This window comes from Fusarium falciforme, chromosome 4 (genome assembly GCF_026873545.1).
Source record: "Fusarium falciforme chromosome 4, complete sequence".
In the NCBI taxonomy this organism is placed as follows: Eukaryota; Fungi; Ascomycota; class Sordariomycetes; order Hypocreales; family Nectriaceae; genus Fusarium; species Fusarium falciforme.
Genome location: NC_070547.1, coordinates 571,786 through 589,075, shown reverse-complemented (window position 1 = coordinate 589,075; position 17,290 = coordinate 571,786). Strand labels below are relative to the sequence as shown.

Genomic DNA, 17,290 nt, shown 5'->3' with positions numbered 1-17,290 from the left:
AAAGGTATCTCTCAAGTTTGTCGTAGTGACTCACGATGCTTTCTTTGTCAATGGTGCATGCCCGTTCTTTGGAGAATGCTCTTCTATTACCTGTCATTATGGAGTTTCTCACATGCGTCTTGGTTCCCAACGTGATGTGGTCGGTGCATAGAGCATAGGCATTCACTCTTGACAGCCCGCCCTGATGGCAATTTGTTAACCTATCGACTATATAATGTCCAATCAGTTCTTCAAGCTGGTGGGCCGTTCAAGTGTAGAAACAACACAGAGACACGAGCACAATGTTTAAGTGTGACTGCTGCCCCCGTCAATTCAACTCTCAACATGCAGTAAACCAGCACATGGACGCGCTAGGTCACCGGCTGCCACGATTTAACTGCGAAACATGTGACAAGGCGTTCTTCTCACAGCACGCTGCGAACCAGCATATGAACGATACAGGCTACTGGGGACCACGAGTTGAGGGTAACAGTGGCCCATCTTTCTCCTCTGCACAGGCCTGGTATAAACAGGGCTGGGTTGGAAAGGATGACTCTGGGCAGAGCACCTCATCTGGGCTGTTTGGGAACGGACGACAGAGCACCCCTAGAGGGGGCCTGTTCTCTTCCTCTAGGACCCTCTCTGACCAGAGCCCCTCCTCTGGCCTGTTTGGCCAGGGCTATTCCTCCGGACAAGGACTCTTTGGACAGGGCCCTTCCTCTTTTACTGGGGGCCTGTTTGGACAAAGCACCTTCTCTGGACAGAGAACTGCTGCACTACGTCTCTTTGGACAGAACCTCGCCACTGCACCAGGCCTCTTTGGACAGAGCACCACTGGACAGGGCTCCTCCTCTGGACAGGGGATCTTTGGTGGACGGAACCCCGTTACTGCACAGTCCCTCTTTGGACAGAACCCCGTTACTACACAGGACTTCTCATCAGGGTCGCGCTTCTGCTGTGAGACTTGTAATATGGAGTTCTGGTCTCAGAATGACGCAGACCTGCATCGCGAAGGGTTTAGGCACAAGAAACCCTCAATGATCGACGACATTGAGGTAGTGACGAACAGCTACATATATAAGGACGAGATCGTTACACTGTTTGATAATGGATGGCACCACCCGAACAGAACCGTGAAAGTCCAATGCATCTATGTACACAAATAGCGCGTCCAAGAACTGGTTGCCTACTTGAACCGCGGTGAAGCTAGGGTTCTCTTCCATGGGACTCAGAGAGCCCGCCATGTCGGTGATCCCAATTACGCTTTGAGAGTCTGTAACAATACTGAATGCCGTCTCTGCGGCATTCTAAGGGACGGGTTCAAGCTAGACTGGGCCAGTAAGTATACCACAGCCCAGGGGATATGCATTGAGGTACTAACAAGGTCTAGAATCAACTTGCATGTTTGGTCCTGGAATATATACAACCGATGTGTCTTCCAAGGCTGACAACTGGGTCATGAACCACCACATGCACTCGAAGCTGCATGTCATGCTGCTATGTGCGGTCTCTGTTGGAAAGTCTGAGAAATTATACCGTGCAGACCATGGGAGAAAAGGCCCAAGCACTGGATATCAGTCTGTTGAAGGGGCTGTGATTGCGGAAGGGGGAGTCCTTCACGAGCCCGAGATTGTTCTGTATTCTGAGAACCTAGTTGTGCCTTTTGGGATGATTGTGTATACTAGAGAGGGGTGGCAACCCTTTTAAGGGTTAACATTAAGCTGTCAAGGCATAGCAGATGAAGGATAGTTGACGGATTGTTTTGCATTTAGACGGAGTAGGAGGGGGGTTGACATGGAAGCGAACAATGTGATGATTGACATGACTTTTGTGCTTGATTCTTGCATCATTGCGGTATTGAGTGAAGTTATATGAGACATAATGAATGTGGAAATATTTTCCTTCAAGACAAAGCTAAGAAATTCCTTGTTTATTCTCCCTTGCACAGTTCTCCCCCGGACTTCCAAATCTCGTACTCGAAATCCGGCTGGAACTCGGTGTAGAGTGTCTCCTATAAATGAATTAGCGTCCGTGTTCCCTTCATATAAAGATGGATGCTTACGGGGTCAGCGTTCACTCTGGCAGTGAACTCGGCTTCCTTGTCCCCGATGATGTTCTTTGGTAGCCCCGCGCCCTCGACCATCAGTTGCACTTCACAAGTTCGCTCCAGACAGGTGAAAAGGTACGCAGCCTCGTCGACTGTGCCGCCTGTTGTGAGAAGACCGTGGTTCTGGAGGAAGATCACGCGACCCTTGTCACCCAGTGCCTTGACGATGTTCTGACCCTCTTCAGCGCCAAGGACGACTCCTCCAAAGGCCTGATACACGGCCTGTGTGTTGTAGAAGAGGCACGAATCTTGGTTGATGATGTCGATGGGCCTGCCAAAAGTCGACCAGGCTTTTCCGGCGGGAGAGTGCATGTGGCACGCAGCGTGAACGTCGGGGCGAGCACGGTGGATAGCGCTGTGGATGACGAAGCCGGCTGCGTTGATGGCGACCTTGTTTCCACCGATGACTTGTCCGTCTTCGTTGATTTGGACCATATCACTGGCCTTGAGCATACCGAAATGCTTGCCCATGCTAGTACATGTTAGTATAGACCTCTTCTAGGTTGTTGTTGAATTTACGGGTTGATCCAAAAGGTGTTTGGGTCGACAGGGTCACGGACGCTAATGTGACCACTCGTACCCTCGGTAAAGCCCTTTCTGGCAAAGACCCTAAAGGCACCGGCCATATGCTCGAGCTGCCATTGTCTCTTCTTGTAGGGATCTGTGATCTTGGGGATTCCGGGGAACTCGTAGCCTCCAGTCGCTAGATCAGCGACGTTGCTGGGAGGAGCATTTTTGGGAGCTGCGTCCTTGGAGGGGGCGGGCTCAGTCTTCAAAACTGGCTGAGCAACGGTCTGAACGGTGGTCGTGGTAGACATGGTGAAGAAAAAAGAGTCTAGCGATGATGAGTGTAGGATTGACCTTGGATGTCTGAGAAGCTGTCAGGCTTATCAGATGGTAGATGGACGTTATCAATGCCAGAGGTTTGCCACGATGGATAACAATCTGCGATTATCACTCAAATGACGCCTCCTGCGGCATCTACGATAATCGGAAGCCATTGCCGCTCTCTCTGACGTAAAGTTGACATTGGCCAATTACCGACCCGGCATTCCTTGCAAAAGGTGAAGTTGTCAGCGAGAGGGAGCTTGTCGCTGTGGCTTTCCTCTTCCAGATAAAGCATGTGGGGACTGGCTTGTGATCCTTGCCTCCAAGAGATGACTAGCCCCTTGAAGGAATCGTTCGTATCACACATCAGCATCAGCAACAAGCCCCAAGCTGCATGACTTGGCACAGGCTCGAGTTTCCCCAAGGTAAAACCAGTCAAGTTCCACTCGAGATCCCCCTTCCCCACGCTCTCAACTTCCTTACTCTGCTTCCTGACCCATGTCCTCCTCTACTCGATCTAGCTACCGATCGCGGAAGCGTACCAAGACGTTTACCGGTTGCTGGACCTGTCGCGCCCGCAAGATCAAGTGCGATGAGGGAAGGCCGCATTGTCGTCAATGTCGCGAGAAGCGCGTGACGTGCGAAGGCTATGATGCCCGCCTTCAGTGGCTGACGCCGGATACTTGTGGCAAATCTAGCCTTCGCTCTGAGATTCCGTGCGAGTCTTCCCTGACGCAATCTCTTAGGCGTCACATACCTGCTGGTAAGTCTGCACCTGGACTTGGTAGTGCATGAACTGATGGTGCGTGTAGAGCCCCCAAAGTCGGTACTGGCTTGGAGTCAGGTGGAGGGCATTCTCCGCTTTATCGACTCCCTCGAGGCTGATCTGGGGTCTGATGGTGGGGAAAATGTGTGCACATCTATCCAAAACTTTGGTGTCTTCAGTGTGAAGCAGTCACAGTCTCCTGAACCAGCCCCTGAGGCTCATGGTCTGACTGACCTGCAGCCGGAGCCAATTGCTCACCAGAGTGATGATGGTGATCTGGACATGGGCGCAGAAGCCATTCCGAACTTTTTCTTTGACAACTTCGCTTCCCCTTCATATTCGGAGACAGCTGCCGCATGGGACTTGTGTAACCTCTACGATCACCAGTCCTCTTTGGCCTTGGAGAACCAGCCCCAGGAGGCTCCCCCAGCCCAGCACAAATCCCCTCTTACTATCTCGAACCACTCTCATGAACCTCCTGCAACAGCACCTGAGGATCTTCTAATCCGGCATGAGCTACAGACAACCAAGGCCGATAAGCTTTGCAAGGCCTCGACGCCGGACGAGACATGGCGCCTTGACTACAACGAGCTTCTTCATTGCCTTGAGCCCTACGTGGTACCCGGCCAAGAGCGATTCTTGATGGATCATTATCGCAATCGAGTTGTCAATCTCTTCTGCGTCATCGACAATGGTAAAAGCCCTTGGAAGACGATACATCTGCCTCGAGTTCTACAATGTGTCGGTGAATTGAGCTTTGGCGGTTCGACGACGAGGATCCGGAATGCGCTCCGAAATGCTCTTCTTTCCATCAGTGCCTTTTACTTGTCCAACGATCATAAAACTTCTGAACGAGAGGATGAAGCTAAGAGATGGGGCAATGTTGCTTCGCGATATCGTTGCGATGCCATCGGACTGCTCAAGCAGGCCGTCGAGTCGGATCTGTATGGCGGGGAGCGACCAAGATACAAGGAGTTTCTTGCTACAATGTTGTCCATGATCACTATAAATGTGAGTCACTAATATCCCTCTACCATCCCTCGTCGCTGACACTTCAACAGGTCATGTCTGGAGATACAGACACTTGCAGCGTGCATCTCGACGGCGCTGAGCAACTCATAAACCACATGAGCATACGCAAGTTCAAGTTCTCTCGAAAGGCTCGAGCCTTGCATCGAATTTATCTATACTTGCGTGTTATCTACGAGAGCACAGCCCCAAGAACAAGAACCGGAACGGCATCCCGCTTCTCCCCGTCCATCAGCTCACACAGGGCCATGGGTCCACATCCTACAAGCCTACCGCAGCGGCTTTTCCTCGAGTCAGAAGATTCACCGTCTTCAATGATGCCAATGGAAGTAAGCTCCACTATTACCCAGGAACCGATGACTGAGATGGCGGCGTACGAGTGCATTTACGGCATACCGCAAAGCTTGCTACTGCTCCTCAAGGATGCAATCGAGATCATTGACATGGTGGACATGGAACGTAAAAAGACGGACAGTATGACGATTTCTGAGCCTCTGGGAGGTTTATGCGATAAACTCGAAAATGAGATACTCGACTGGCCTCTGGAGGAGCGCCTCGCCTGGTGTCAAGAGGCAAACAAGGGGATGAGCGCCGAAATCATCCATCACCAGACTCGAGCATTCCACAACGCCTTGATCATTTACTTTTCGCAAAACGTTCGACTTCTTGGATACCGATACCTCCGACAGTACGTCCACACGATTCTCGACAGCATTGAAGCCATTGAGAAGATCAAGGCCGAGACCAAGATCCTAGCGGCGCCACTCTTCTGGCCTGCTTTCATCGGGGCTACTGAGGCTTTTGAGTCATCTCTCCAAGAGAGATTCAAGCAATGGTACAACAACGTTTCGGTTTATGGCATTGAGGCTGTGAGGACTGGGATTCAGGTTGTGCATGAGGTCTGGCGACGAGGGCCGGCCACGAATAGACGGGTGAAGAGCTCTTGGAGGAGTATCGTCGAGAACAATGGGGACAGCCTGATGCTGACTTGAATATTGGCTAGCATCCAACTTGGAGATGGCTCTTGGGTATGCTATTAGCATTATGCCTGCATGACCCTGACAGCGTCAGGTTCTACGGGCTGGACCTGTACTCGCTGAAGGCGTCCATGCAGCGGTCATTCACTAGCTGGAGGATATCATCCCCGACATGGCCGAGGTGGCGCGCAGGCGGTACGGGAAGCTGATAGAGTGGGCGCAGGTCCCGCACGAGTACGGCCTCGAGGCGCTCACGGAGGGGTTCGAGGGGTACGAGAAAGAGGTGATCGAGATACCCAAGGATTTCCTCCGGAAGAGGCTCGAGTACTCGACGGTCCACTAAGACGGGGAAGAGTTCCACAGCGGCGAGCAGAACACGCGGATAGTCATCGGTGCGTACTAACAATCACTAAATAAAGCGTCCAAACGCAAGTAAGTAACAAGCTGACACCCCATCTAGACTCCGAGAACTACTACAAAGCTATATACCTCACGCGCGAGGAGTCGTCAAACCTACGCGACACACACGCATTCTAGACGCTAGGCGGCTAGCAACGAGCGGGGCACGCTAAGGCGATGGTGTAGGCGCATAACAGCCGCGAGGGCGAGGCGCGGGCGACTGATATAAGTAGCACGCGCGGAGCTAAATATCGGGCAGCTATATAGGTCGATGTTCGGGGCGGAGGCGCGTATTATCAGGTATGGCGGCAGCCACGGGGGCACGGTAGTGGCAGCAGACCTGTAGGACGGGGACATACGCATAATAAAGGTCCGGCCGGGGCTGCCGGGTAGCTACGAGGCGGGCGTGTATGACGAGGCGCTGCGGAGGGATCTGATAAGGCGGTGGCTGTAGAGGTTCATCGGGGTTATTTACCGCCCGGAAACGCAAACGTAGTTGCACTATTCTAAAGCGAAGCTGCCGGAGCAGTAAGGTATATATGTCTGGTTCGACGAGATGCGGTATGTCGGCGCCATGGAGGTTTAACAGCCGCACGGAGACGTCGAGTATGACGAGACCTGGCCTTTCGGGCTGCGAGTACGCTGATTCTGTCTAAGCTTTACACGAAAGTTCAATATCCTGTTCCTGTTTGGTCTTCTAGAAGCCGTTCTTGTCGCTGTTCCGAGTCCTCGGGCCTGTTCACGTCCGCCGCTGTGACGAAGATAATGAGCGCGATCAAGGCCACATAACCAGCGGTCCAACACACCCGCGCCACCCATCCTTTCCAGACAAGAGTAACCATGGCCATCCAGAAAAAAGTAAACACCATCGACCAATAAATGGCAAATTTCACACAATCGTGGTTATCCTTATCTCGCCTCTTCCTCTCCCTCATCTTTTTCTGTCTCTCCTCTCTCTCCTCTCTCTCCTCTCTGGCCCGACTTTCTCTGTCCAGCTGGGCCAGCCGCTTGTCCTCGTCCTTCTCAGTCTTTGACGGGAGCTCCGGCAGCGCCCGGCTGCAAGATGCCTCGCGTTTCCTCCGCGTCTCGTCCATGAACAGATCCACCACGTGCGCCTCCTTTCCGTGGAGAAGTCTCGTCGTCAATTCCACCGCGAGCGCCGAGGACTCGCCAGGAATGGTTACCGCCACGCCGAAACCGCCGAATGCGCTGGTCAGCTGATCCGCCTGTACCAGGGGTGAGTCGCGCGGCAGGATGCCGAGCTGGCAGGTGGCGGTCCGGCCGCGAGGACCGTCGACGTCGAGTTTCAGGACGTAGTCACACTTGAAACCGCCGGACTCGGCGCTATCCTTCAACCTGACGAACGTCACGGTTGGCGATCCTGCGCTGCTTCGACTCTTGATCCGGGTCTGCGTGTCGCGAGGCTCTTCCCATGAGTCGTCGGGGAAGACCTCCGCGACCCGCAGTCCCAGCGGAAGAGGCTTGATCGCGTAGTGAATATCGGCAGACTGCAAGTACGGGTTCTGGGACAGTAGTTTGTCGCTGATGTTGTCTGGCCACTGGTCCTCCGGGCAGGTCGTGGTCTCCGGAGAGGTCCTGTACCACCGGCCGGAGCGCTTCTCCACCGGCACGGCGATGACGTTCCAGTGGTCGTGGCGCCAGTGACACCTGAGCATCAGGAGGCTCCGAGATCCGATCGTTGTGATGGGCAGTCGGGCTTGGATGCCCACGTTCTGCATGATGATCGGCGTGGTCGTTGCAGTCACGACTTGGTCCCAGGTCTCCACGTCGCCGCACCCCACGAAAGAGGCCGGCGACCGCGCGAGTACGCCGCTCAGGACGTCCGTTGCTTCCGGGGCCGCGACGGCGAGGGCCCCGGGGGCGGTCGGTGAGCCCCAGGCAAGGAATGAGTGGTCGCTGGATTTGTCGAGGAGCTCGCGCTGCAGGCGGATGAAGGCCATCCCACCGCCCTCTCCGTATATCGGGCTCATGTGAGTGTTGAATATACCGAGGAGGCAGTAGGCCATGTCTTCAGGCCTGGTCGTAACGCGCTTCGCGGCCCAGGACATTCTCTCGGCAATGGACGCCCTCGACAGGTCTGCGCCGTGGAGATACGCCTCGGCGATACCCGTCTTCTTGCTCAGTACTTTGGACAGTTGGGAGCGGCTGCCGAATTTGGTCCAATTCTTGGCGTAGAACTCTACCTTCTTGGGGGCGATGAGCTCCTGCAGCGTCCACCCGCGATCGAACCACTCGCTCGAGAGGTAGTTCTGCTCACCCGTCGCGTCGTGCAGGTAGGCGTAGCAGACCTCAGCCATGCTATACCAGCGGAACATGGAGTTGATCTCCTCTGAAAGCTCGGCGCTGCTGCTCTTGTCGATGCAGCAAGTGTCAATCCACACATACTTCAGATTCTGGCTGAGAGCGGTATCACAGCAGCCACGGAGTTTGGCGTATCCCCGCCTCTCGTGGGCGGTGCCATTCTCGACATCGTTGAACAACACCTCATCGTCGGCCCAGCGGTGGGAGAGGATTGCGTAGGGCTCGGAACCTGGGTTCACAGTTTCGAGGCGGAGGGTGGTGGCATTCAGAAGGGGCATTGAGGAAGGGATCGTCAGCTGGGGCCGATCGAGAGAGAAGAGGGTGGGAATTCCAAAGGGATTCTCGGATCAAATCTGGCAGAAAGCAGATCTTGAAGTTTCAAGGGCTATAAGTATGTAGGAAAGAGTTGCGTTCGTTTGATGGCGAACAGGCAGAGGCGTGAGTACTGCAGTGCACTGCCTCAAGGAGACGCACATCTTGTCTGCGAATCATTGCTTGTCAGCGGTTTGAGTGGTGTTCTTGGCACAATTTTCGTTGAGCTGAGCGAGCGGGTGTGATCTTGCCTGGTCAAAAGGCTGCACAAGGCCAGGGGGCGGAGGCCTCGGAGCAACTCAACAGAGATAATACAGCCGTAGGGTGTGATCTTGCATCCGCCGTGACAGGCAGCCCGACTCAGCTGGTGTCAGGCGGCATGTTCCACCCTAGCAGGGATCAGAATGGCGACAGTGAGGGTGAAAGAACAAGCCTGGCGGAGCATGTCACCATCATTCGATGAGGGCATGGAGCCTACGCCGAGGGGCTGGATGCGGGTGATGTTCGATGTCGACCTGGATTCGTCGTGGCCAGTCAAGGGGTTCATCAGTCAGTTGGTGAGCCGAGTCGCCCAGCACCGGCCCTTTGCGGGGAGAGATGAGCCCGAGCAATGTCTTTCCAGAAGCCGTTGGGCGGCACGGAGAGGCACGGTACGTATCGCCGCCGGGGCCCCTGAGACCTCCCGCGGGGCCAACTGTTAAAATAAAAAGGGTTAGTACCTGAGAGCCTGTTGGGTCTTATGTTTCAACACCAACTCCTGAATCCGGCCGCCACGCCCATCATTAATGGTGGTCTCCAGGGTCCACCACCGCCGACCCGCTCTGCTACTCCCTGATGTTGGTTTCGAGTGTCAGACAATTTCAACTGTCGGCTCAATGTCAGCTCGAGAGAGACTCCGCTGCGTCCCTGACAGAAGGTATGCTGATGCTGCAAGCAATGCACCTTGTCTACTGTTCAATTACAATCAACAGTGCAGCTCGCTGAGGCCTCAGCCTGGTCTGTCGCTGATGAGGTCAAAGAGCCCAACTCCCCACCGCTTCTTGGTCTCCCATTCTCCGACTACTCGATATTTATTAATGCCAAACAGTGCCCCTTGCAACTTGCATCTTAGAACGTCCTCCTAATTCTTAAAAAGTCCCTGTTCACTCATAACCCCTGAGACCCCTGGCTGATCATGTTTCGGTCATTCAGGGCGTCTCGTCGCCTTTCAGACCCAAGTCATGGGTCGCAAGGCATCCCTCTTAGTGATTCAGTCCTTCAACAACAAAGTTCGCGAGGCCAAGATTCCACGCACCACGAAATGGCAAGTACAAAATCTTTGACTGGTTGGGGCGATACGGCTGATGACCCTCTCATCGCCTCGACCCAGGAACGCGGTTTCACTGGCTATGATGGCCCAGCTTCCGCCACTACGTCTATCGACTCACTTTCCGCGGAGCAAAGCATGTTGCATCCAAAATTCGGGCCTGCTGCGGTGGCTATGCTACTCTTGGCTCTCTTTTCAACCACGCTCAGCGGCCTGTGGCTCGTCGTTGCCATCATCCAGCCGCGTTGGGGATTCATGATCTCAACCACAAACGGACTATCTCCTTCCAACGCCGCGACGTTGACTGCTTTGCTCGGCAAGACGATTGAAGTAGCTTCAATCACGGTTTTCATCACATGCATCGGGCAAGCCCTGACTCATCGCGCTGCCGCCGAAAAGTCGGCAGGCATTACGCTCGCCGACATCACAATCAGAAATTGGGTCATCCAGCCGGGGTTTATCTTTACACACTATCAGACACTCCTAGTTGCTGGTCGCACTCTTTTTGGGACCTTGGTATTGCTGGCCCTAGTCGCCACTATCCTATATACGACTGCTTCAGAGGCCCTTTTGTCTCCAAAGCTGAAATACGGAGAATGGGAGACTCAAGAGTTGACAGCCGGAGTGCATTCTTACTACGGAAACTATGTGGACGCGGGCGTACGCTGTACGCATGAGTCAGATCTCATCCAGAAGGCAACCGATGATGGAGATAAAGCCTTTCGGGTTAATGTAGCTGTGCTTTGTCTCGGCCACGAGTTTAATTACCATTCCATTCAATTCGTGACTTCCTCGCATCCCTACGAGAGGATGACCTAGATGCTGCAATTGAGCACATGGCAAAAGTGAACAACATCCCGAGACCGGCAGGATATACACTTCTTCATGACAATGTCACGATGTTTGCGACACGTGTGGATACCGAATTCAGTGGCGTTGCCGTGTCGTACGAGCGCTGGGGGAGGATCATTGACAATGTCACTGTGTCTATTCCGCACCCAGGTGTTTGGTGTGCCTCACATTTCCTCGACAATAAAATTCTCCAGCCTGAGGATTTATCCAACGCTGGTGGCTTTTCCATCAAGGCTGCTGTGGTCTCGCCCACGCTCAACACCCTGCGTGTAAACATGGACGAGGATGAGCTTGCTCTTCTTGTCTATACACAGTTTCCTCACAGCGAAAAGGGATCCAGTGAGCTCTTCTTTGAAGTGTGGGCTAAAGATGAAATGGCACAATGGAACAACTCTACCATTGTAGATGATGTGTTCAGATGGGGTTCCAAGTATGGGCGGCGGCGACCCGTCTTCGAAGCTGTGCGTGCAAATCGAACCCGAAGAGAGGAGATACTGACTCGGATACAGCCCCCAGATCACTTTCGTATCGTATATCATCGGCCAAGTCCTCCCCTTAACGGAACCTACGACGCTGGGTATCTCCTTGCTCATCGTGGGAAGCCTGGCGCCGAGTGCACTCTCTGCCAGATGCGTTCTTGGCTTTCCACTGATTGCTCAACGCGCCTTGAAGTTTCTGGCGTTGGACAGCCGATCATGCGTGCTCATTGTGGAGATGACGACGATGTCTATAGATACGATCCTTCAGTGTCCAAATCTCCCGATAGGATCGAAATACCTGAGCTGTGGCCTGTGAGTCGCCTGAACCTTTGTTCCGGGCCAGTGGAGCGGAGAATAGGCCCGGGCATCGCAATTTGGCCACTAATTCAAACTTAATAGGTTATGCTCGACATATGGAGAAGAGGTATTGCGTTAGAAAGGCCGTCCAATGACAAACTTTTCGGGGTCCCATTTATTATCACATCCGGTATCTTGCAAAAGCCGGAGCTCGATACAAACAATTACACCATATCGAACGTTCTGTCTGTGCTGCTACTTTCAACGCTCAATCTAGCAGCTATAGACACACAGCTTCGACATACCTGGAACCACAGCCTGGGCGAAGACTTTGTCATCGTCAATGAAACCAGCTTAGTGTCTAATTTCAACGCGACAGAGACCTTTCGCGCTGGTGTGAGGAGCCAGGAATACACGTCCGGCCACACCGAGAGCTGGCAGAGGCTCTTTTACCCAGTGCTTGGCCTTACATTTGCTCTTAACTTGCTGTACTTGGTCTGTCTTTTTCGTTGGTTTGGGTTGACCAACGATATCACCGAGCCTCAGAACCATTTCTCCCTTGCCATGAGCAGCCCTTTATCCTCGCGCATGGACGGAAGCTATCCTCATAAGCCGGAAAAGCGGCACTGGGAATTTCCATGGCGTGTCTCTCAATCTACGGCCGGCGACGCATGTCAATTTGACGAATGCAATAAGGATCTCTAAGGGTTAGTAATGAGTAAAAGGAAAAAAGAGAAAGATGAAAGTAGAGCTCTTTATTTAACAGCATTTGTCCATTCATATTCCATGTTACATGCTCCATCTTCTTGTCGTCCCGGCCTGTGCCTCGCAACATGAGTACCAATTTGGGTATTGACGCGCGACAAGCAACCTAATCAGTACAATTAGCAATTCACATACCTAATGATTACACGCCATTTGGCGAGACACAGGATCCTGTCTTACAACAGGGCAGTGATTTAGACGAATTCCGTAGTTGGTTGTTGGACTGACTCTACTTTGGTCCACAATCTATGCAAAGCCGGCTAGGTGTCGGGTTACTCAACGTCTGCGGGGTCGGGAGATCGACGGCCAACTTGGACTTGTCAACCAACAGCCACTTTTCTGACTCGAGCGTGCAGGCTGGCCATACAAGCAATACACTTTCTTCATCTCATCTTTGAAGCTTTGACATCATCCAATAAGACGTCGTCTTTGTCACAATGTTTCAACGCCCTCACCTCCCAACCTCGGCATTGAGGCACTTGACGAAGCTATCTAGGAGCTTCTCGACGTCGCTGCCACGACAAGGACCTTACGATGAGACAATTAACAACCTTGAGCTGAATGATAAGAGTCGGGTGATCTTTCAGGGTATGGATCGTTGCTTCTGGGGCTACAAATCTAGTCACTGACCTGGTACATAGGGTTCACTGGCAGAGCGGTATATGCCCATATTATGAGAGGCCAGATATGGGACTGACATTTCCCAAGGCAACCATAAATGCAAAGGACACCATAGAATACGGTACTGACGTGGTCGGTGGTGTCTCCCCGGGCAAGGGAGGCCAGACACATCTCGACCTTCCAGTCTTTAATACTGTTCAAGAGGTAAAGTCCCCAGTATTGGCTGTCATAACCCCCAGTCCTAACTTGCTGCAACATAGGCTATGGCCGAGGTTAAGCCACATGTGAGCGCCGTATTTGTCCCTGCCCAGTTCGCCGCCAAGGCCATAATCGAATCCATAGAGGCCGAGGTACCCCTCGTTGTCTCGGTTGCGGAACATGTTCCAGTACACGATATGCTTCGCGTTCATGAGATTCTGAGAACACAGTCCAAGACTCGTCTGGTTGGACCAAACTGTCCGGGAATCATTGCACCGGAGCAGTGCCGGGTTGGCATTATGCCGTACAAGCAGTACACTCGCGGTTGTGTGGGTATTGTGTCCAAGTCGGGCACACTTAGTTATGAAGCGGTTGGGTCAACCTCAAGAGCAGGCCTCGGCCAGAGCATCGTCGTCGGAATGGGAGGAGACATGCTGCCAGGTGAGAGATTATAATGCTTTTTATCTGAAGCTATGCTAATTGGACTCAGGTACAACTCTAGCTGATGGATTAAAGCTCTTCTTCGAACATGACGAAACAAGAGGCATCATTGTAATTGGCGAGATTGGTGGCGAAGCTGAGCTTGAAGCTGCCGAGCTCATCAAAGAATACCGCAAGACGGCAAACCCAAAGCCGATTGTGGCCATGGTAGCTGGAAGAACGGCGCCCGAGGGCAAGACAATGGGTCACGCTGGGGCGGTCTTCTCGGCTGGAGATATCACGGCTGGGGCCAAGGCGAAGGCCCTTGAGGATGCTGGAGCTATTGTGGTCCCTCATCCAGGCGTTATGGGCGAGAAGATGAGAGAGCTTCTCGGTCTGTAGCTTTCAGATAGCTGGTTCTCTCCAGGTGCCCCACTAAAGATGTCGAAGCTCCTTGCTGCTATATATTACCAGTTGATGCCGTTACTTCAACCTCTGGCCTCCGGATTACTCTTTCTAACGCGGATTATCACCTATGATTGCTAAAACGCTCTTCGAAAAACACACTGAGGAGTCTGACCCGCCCCTCATGAAGGCATCAAGACGGCTGTGGGAAAGCATATAGCCGACTAACCCCGCTTCGCCGGCTTCTTCCCCTCTCGCGAATGCCGATCATCCAAGCTCTCCTCATCATCGACTAACAAGCAATAGAATGTTTCACTTTGATAGAAACTCTTAGACTTGCTTCTCCTATCTTTCTATACTATAAATGTTTGAAAACCCCGTGTGCATCATGATTCTCAGTCGACGATCTGCTACCCTGTGGAAGCATACAACCAAGGTGAGCTTCGGAATAACCACGGGGAAGTATTTCTAATAGGAGACATTGCCTAGTTGTCGCCGAGGGCTCATAGCAGAAATCTGCATCTGCATGAGTATCAATCACAGAGCCTGTTAAAAGAGGTGAGTTGTGCTCCCCGGTTCACGATGTCGGGCCCGAAACCTGACCTCGAGCTGCTAGGCAGGTATACCCATGCCGCGTGGTGTAATTGCACAATCAGTGGACGAGACGAAAGATGCCATAAAGTTCTTAGGTTAGTTACTGACTCAAGAGAAACTGCGAGAAGCTGACTGTTGACACAAGGAGGGAACGTGGCTATTAAACCACAGGTTCTCTTGGAAAAGAGTCAACACTACACTGCCAAAGACGTGGAAGAGGGCGAAGGCATAGCGGCCAGAATCCTTGGTCATCGAACAGGACTACACCCACTTGACGACAGCATCCCGGCTGTAAGCCGACTTTATGTCGAGGAAGCAGTCCAGTTCGACAAGAAGTGGCACCTCGCCATGACTATTGACCGCGAGAACTACTGCCCCGTTATTAGACTAAAGGAACTGAAATCCCCCCAGGGAACTTCAAGTCACAAAGAACAAGAGGGCCCGCAACACTCTTTTATCTCGAGTCTAACGAATGGTATTTCTGACAATCTCATTGCCGACATATCCAAGACACTGGGGCTACCAGAAACGAAGACCGCGGCACTAGGAAAAACGCTGAGAGGGATGTTTCGAATATTTTCTGCAAAAGAGGCCATCAACCTTGAGACCCATCTCCTGAACACCGCTGATGGCCGGCTTGTTTGCTCAGACTCTGGATTTTTCTTCGACGATGCGGCTCAAAAGCGACAGCCTGATTTGTTTGCATTGAGAGACTCTGCTCAAGAGATCCGGGAAGAAGTGGAAGCTGAGAAATACGGCTTGGTCTATGTCAGGATGGACGGCAACATTGGAAACGTGGTCAATGGGGCTGGCTTGGCCATGGCCACAAATGATGCCATCAGTCTGTATGGTGGCACCAGCGCCAACTTCCTAGACGCTGGGGGGCAAGCTACAAAGGAGACCATGCTACAGGCCTTTGGGATCATTATGAGGGATGAACGGGTCAAGGCAATCTTGGTCAATATATATGGCGGTAAGTTTCCAGTATTTGTCCCATATGATGAACTAACAGCAGGCAGGTATTACGAGATGCGATATGATCGCCGATACCATCATCGCAGCGGCGAGTGAGCTTGGTCCTCTGCGTGTGCCAATGGTGGTGCGACTACAAGGAACCAATTCTGAAGCCGGCTTGAAACTTGTAAGCGATGCACTCATTTATTCCAACCGAGCACTAAGAAATCTGTAGCTTTCTGAAACTGATCTTGGTATCCACGTCGAGGCGGACTTTGGCGAGGCGGCTAGAAAGGCGGTAGAACTCGCGAACCAGAACTTTTAGGCATCTATCAAGATTAGAGAGCGGATCACAATACATCTTCCCTCATATCCAGCTACGGCCTTTTTTGTCGTGCCCGAGAATCTTGAAAAATATTTGATGAGAAATGGCCACCGTTGTTGAAAGGCCTCGGTTCGCTCGTAGCTCTCAGCGCATCAGGTACTTTTCCGCACAAGTATGCAAAGGTCTCCTGTCTCACTCAAACGATATAGTCCCTTATATTCTCCCTTTACGGCGACGAGCGAGTCTTGGCAGGGTTGGGATTTGTAGCGGTGATCCGGCCTGGGCTGCCGCTAACTCCACGACGAGTCATGTCATTTCAGCTACTCGCACATGTGTATGTTCTAGCGAGGGCATCTCCACAACCTCGTAGGAATGTTCTGAGAGCCGGAACCCGTGCGATCGCGAGGTCATGCGGTCGGGGTAACTATGTGATATCAATGTGACAAAGTTACGTGTCCTGTGAGCTGCTGCTGTTTTCCTCTACAAGCGAAGCGTATGCCGGATCGGGCCGCCCCCATAGCTGATACGGCAGTAGCTTGCGCGTTGTTGAGCGCTTACCGGCATCAGATGCCACTCTCAGGTCTACGAAGTGGTCGCCTAGATGCAACCGATGTGGTGGCTGCATTCAGATATCTGCATAGTTGTTTGAAAACAGTAGTCTCGTGGGGTTGTTTCGCCACAAGGTTTGAATCCTACCTCATCACATATCAAGGTTGTTGCATGTCTTCATATTCTTGCCTAGAGGTGCCTCCCTTTGATCCCTCTCTTGGATAGCGGCAGAGAAGTGGCTGGCTGTTGTGAGAAACGTTACTGGGTGTGGATCAAGCGAGGGCCGAGAAGCAACGCCACCACTATCCAGCTTCAAGTCACATTCCTTGGCCGTGACCCGTTGGTACTATCTATTGTATCAGTATCGCTAATGGCTGCACTCTCAACGAGACATGCCGCTCAGCCGCGGCTGAGCATTTCTTAGCTATCGAGAGAAATCCTCTAGACAGGCAGTTTCCCACTTCTCTTGGCCATTGTTAATCCCTCCCATTCAAGCACTTCCTTTCACCATCTTGTAGCACTCATCTTTCCAAATTCACAATGCCTCCCCCTCCCCTCGGAAGCACACTGCTTCACGTAGTGTACGCCGGTCGTGGCGATGCCTTCTACCTGGAGTATACCTATACTGATATGCTTGGCCACGAAGAGCATGTGCTCGTTCCCTTGGATGGCGGGCCCCGGAAGTTTTTTGCCAAGGTGGAGCACGATGCGCCTTACTCCAAGTATTACTTGGCTGTGGGAGAGCACATCTGGAAGGAAAGCTTCGCGGGTCCCGGCAACCTGAAATTCGGCCCCAAAGCAATCAT

At 52.6% G+C, this 17,290-nt stretch overlaps 7 protein-coding genes across 7 annotated transcripts; 5 read left to right on the top strand and 2 right to left on the bottom strand.

Annotated features, from left to right (window-relative positions):
• Positions 1-281: 281 nt before the first annotated feature.
• NCS54_00494600 (Hypothetical protein) lies at positions 282-1,686 on the top strand (the record flags this gene model as incomplete). The annotated part of the gene is made up of 3 exons (XM_053150465.1): positions 282-1,034; positions 1,146-1,317; positions 1,370-1,686. 3 exons carry the CDS (start codon positions 282-284, stop codon positions 1,684-1,686), a joined length of 1,242 nt encoding a protein of 413 aa, XP_053006440.1.
• Positions 1,687-1,909: 223 nt separating this feature from the next.
• On the bottom strand, positions 1,910-2,904 carry NCS54_00494500 (Hypothetical protein; the record flags this gene model as incomplete). Its single annotated transcript, XM_053150464.1, has 3 exons — positions 1,910-1,990; positions 2,042-2,558; positions 2,606-2,904. The coding sequence occupies 3 exons, from the start codon at positions 2,902-2,904 to the stop codon at positions 1,910-1,912; spliced, it is 897 nt and encodes a 298-aa protein (XP_053006439.1).
• A 508-nt stretch (positions 2,905-3,412) lies between these two features.
• Positions 3,413-6,223, top strand: NCS54_00494400 (Zn(2)-C6 fungal-type domain-containing protein; the record flags this gene model as incomplete). Its single annotated transcript, XM_053150463.1, has 6 exons — positions 3,413-3,677; positions 3,727-4,691; positions 4,742-5,578; positions 5,838-5,956; positions 6,050-6,078; positions 6,147-6,223. The coding sequence occupies 6 exons, from the start codon at positions 3,413-3,415 to the stop codon at positions 6,221-6,223; spliced, it is 2,292 nt and encodes a 763-aa protein (XP_053006438.1).
• Positions 6,224-6,756: 533 nt separating this feature from the next.
• On the bottom strand, positions 6,757-8,685 carry NCS54_00494300 (HET domain-containing protein; the record flags this gene model as incomplete). The annotated part of the gene is made up of 1 exon (XM_053150462.1): positions 6,757-8,685. One exon carries the CDS (start codon positions 8,683-8,685, stop codon positions 6,757-6,759), a length of 1,929 nt encoding a protein of 642 aa, XP_053006437.1.
• A 1,334-nt stretch (positions 8,686-10,019) lies between these two features.
• NCS54_00494200 (Hypothetical protein) lies at positions 10,020-10,844 on the top strand (the record flags this gene model as incomplete). The annotated part of the gene is made up of 1 exon (XM_053150461.1): positions 10,020-10,844. The coding sequence occupies one exon, from the start codon at positions 10,020-10,022 to the stop codon at positions 10,842-10,844; it is 825 nt and encodes a 274-aa protein (XP_053006436.1).
• Positions 10,845-10,924: 80 nt separating this feature from the next.
• Positions 10,925-12,358, top strand: NCS54_00494100 (Hypothetical protein; the record flags this gene model as incomplete). Its single annotated transcript, XM_053150460.1, has 3 exons — positions 10,925-11,338; positions 11,387-11,668; positions 11,756-12,358. 3 exons carry the CDS (start codon positions 10,925-10,927, stop codon positions 12,356-12,358), a joined length of 1,299 nt encoding a protein of 432 aa, XP_053006435.1.
• Positions 12,359-12,855: 497 nt separating this feature from the next.
• On the top strand, positions 12,856-15,935 carry NCS54_00494000 (CoA-binding domain-containing protein; the record flags this gene model as incomplete). The annotated part of the gene is made up of 8 exons (XM_053150459.1): positions 12,856-13,006; positions 13,060-13,076; positions 13,127-13,243; positions 13,300-13,678; positions 13,728-14,051; positions 14,802-15,629; positions 15,676-15,797; positions 15,846-15,935. 8 exons carry the CDS (start codon positions 12,856-12,858, stop codon positions 15,933-15,935), a joined length of 2,028 nt encoding a protein of 675 aa, XP_053006434.1.
• Between the last annotated feature and the right edge of the window lie 1,355 nt (positions 15,936-17,290).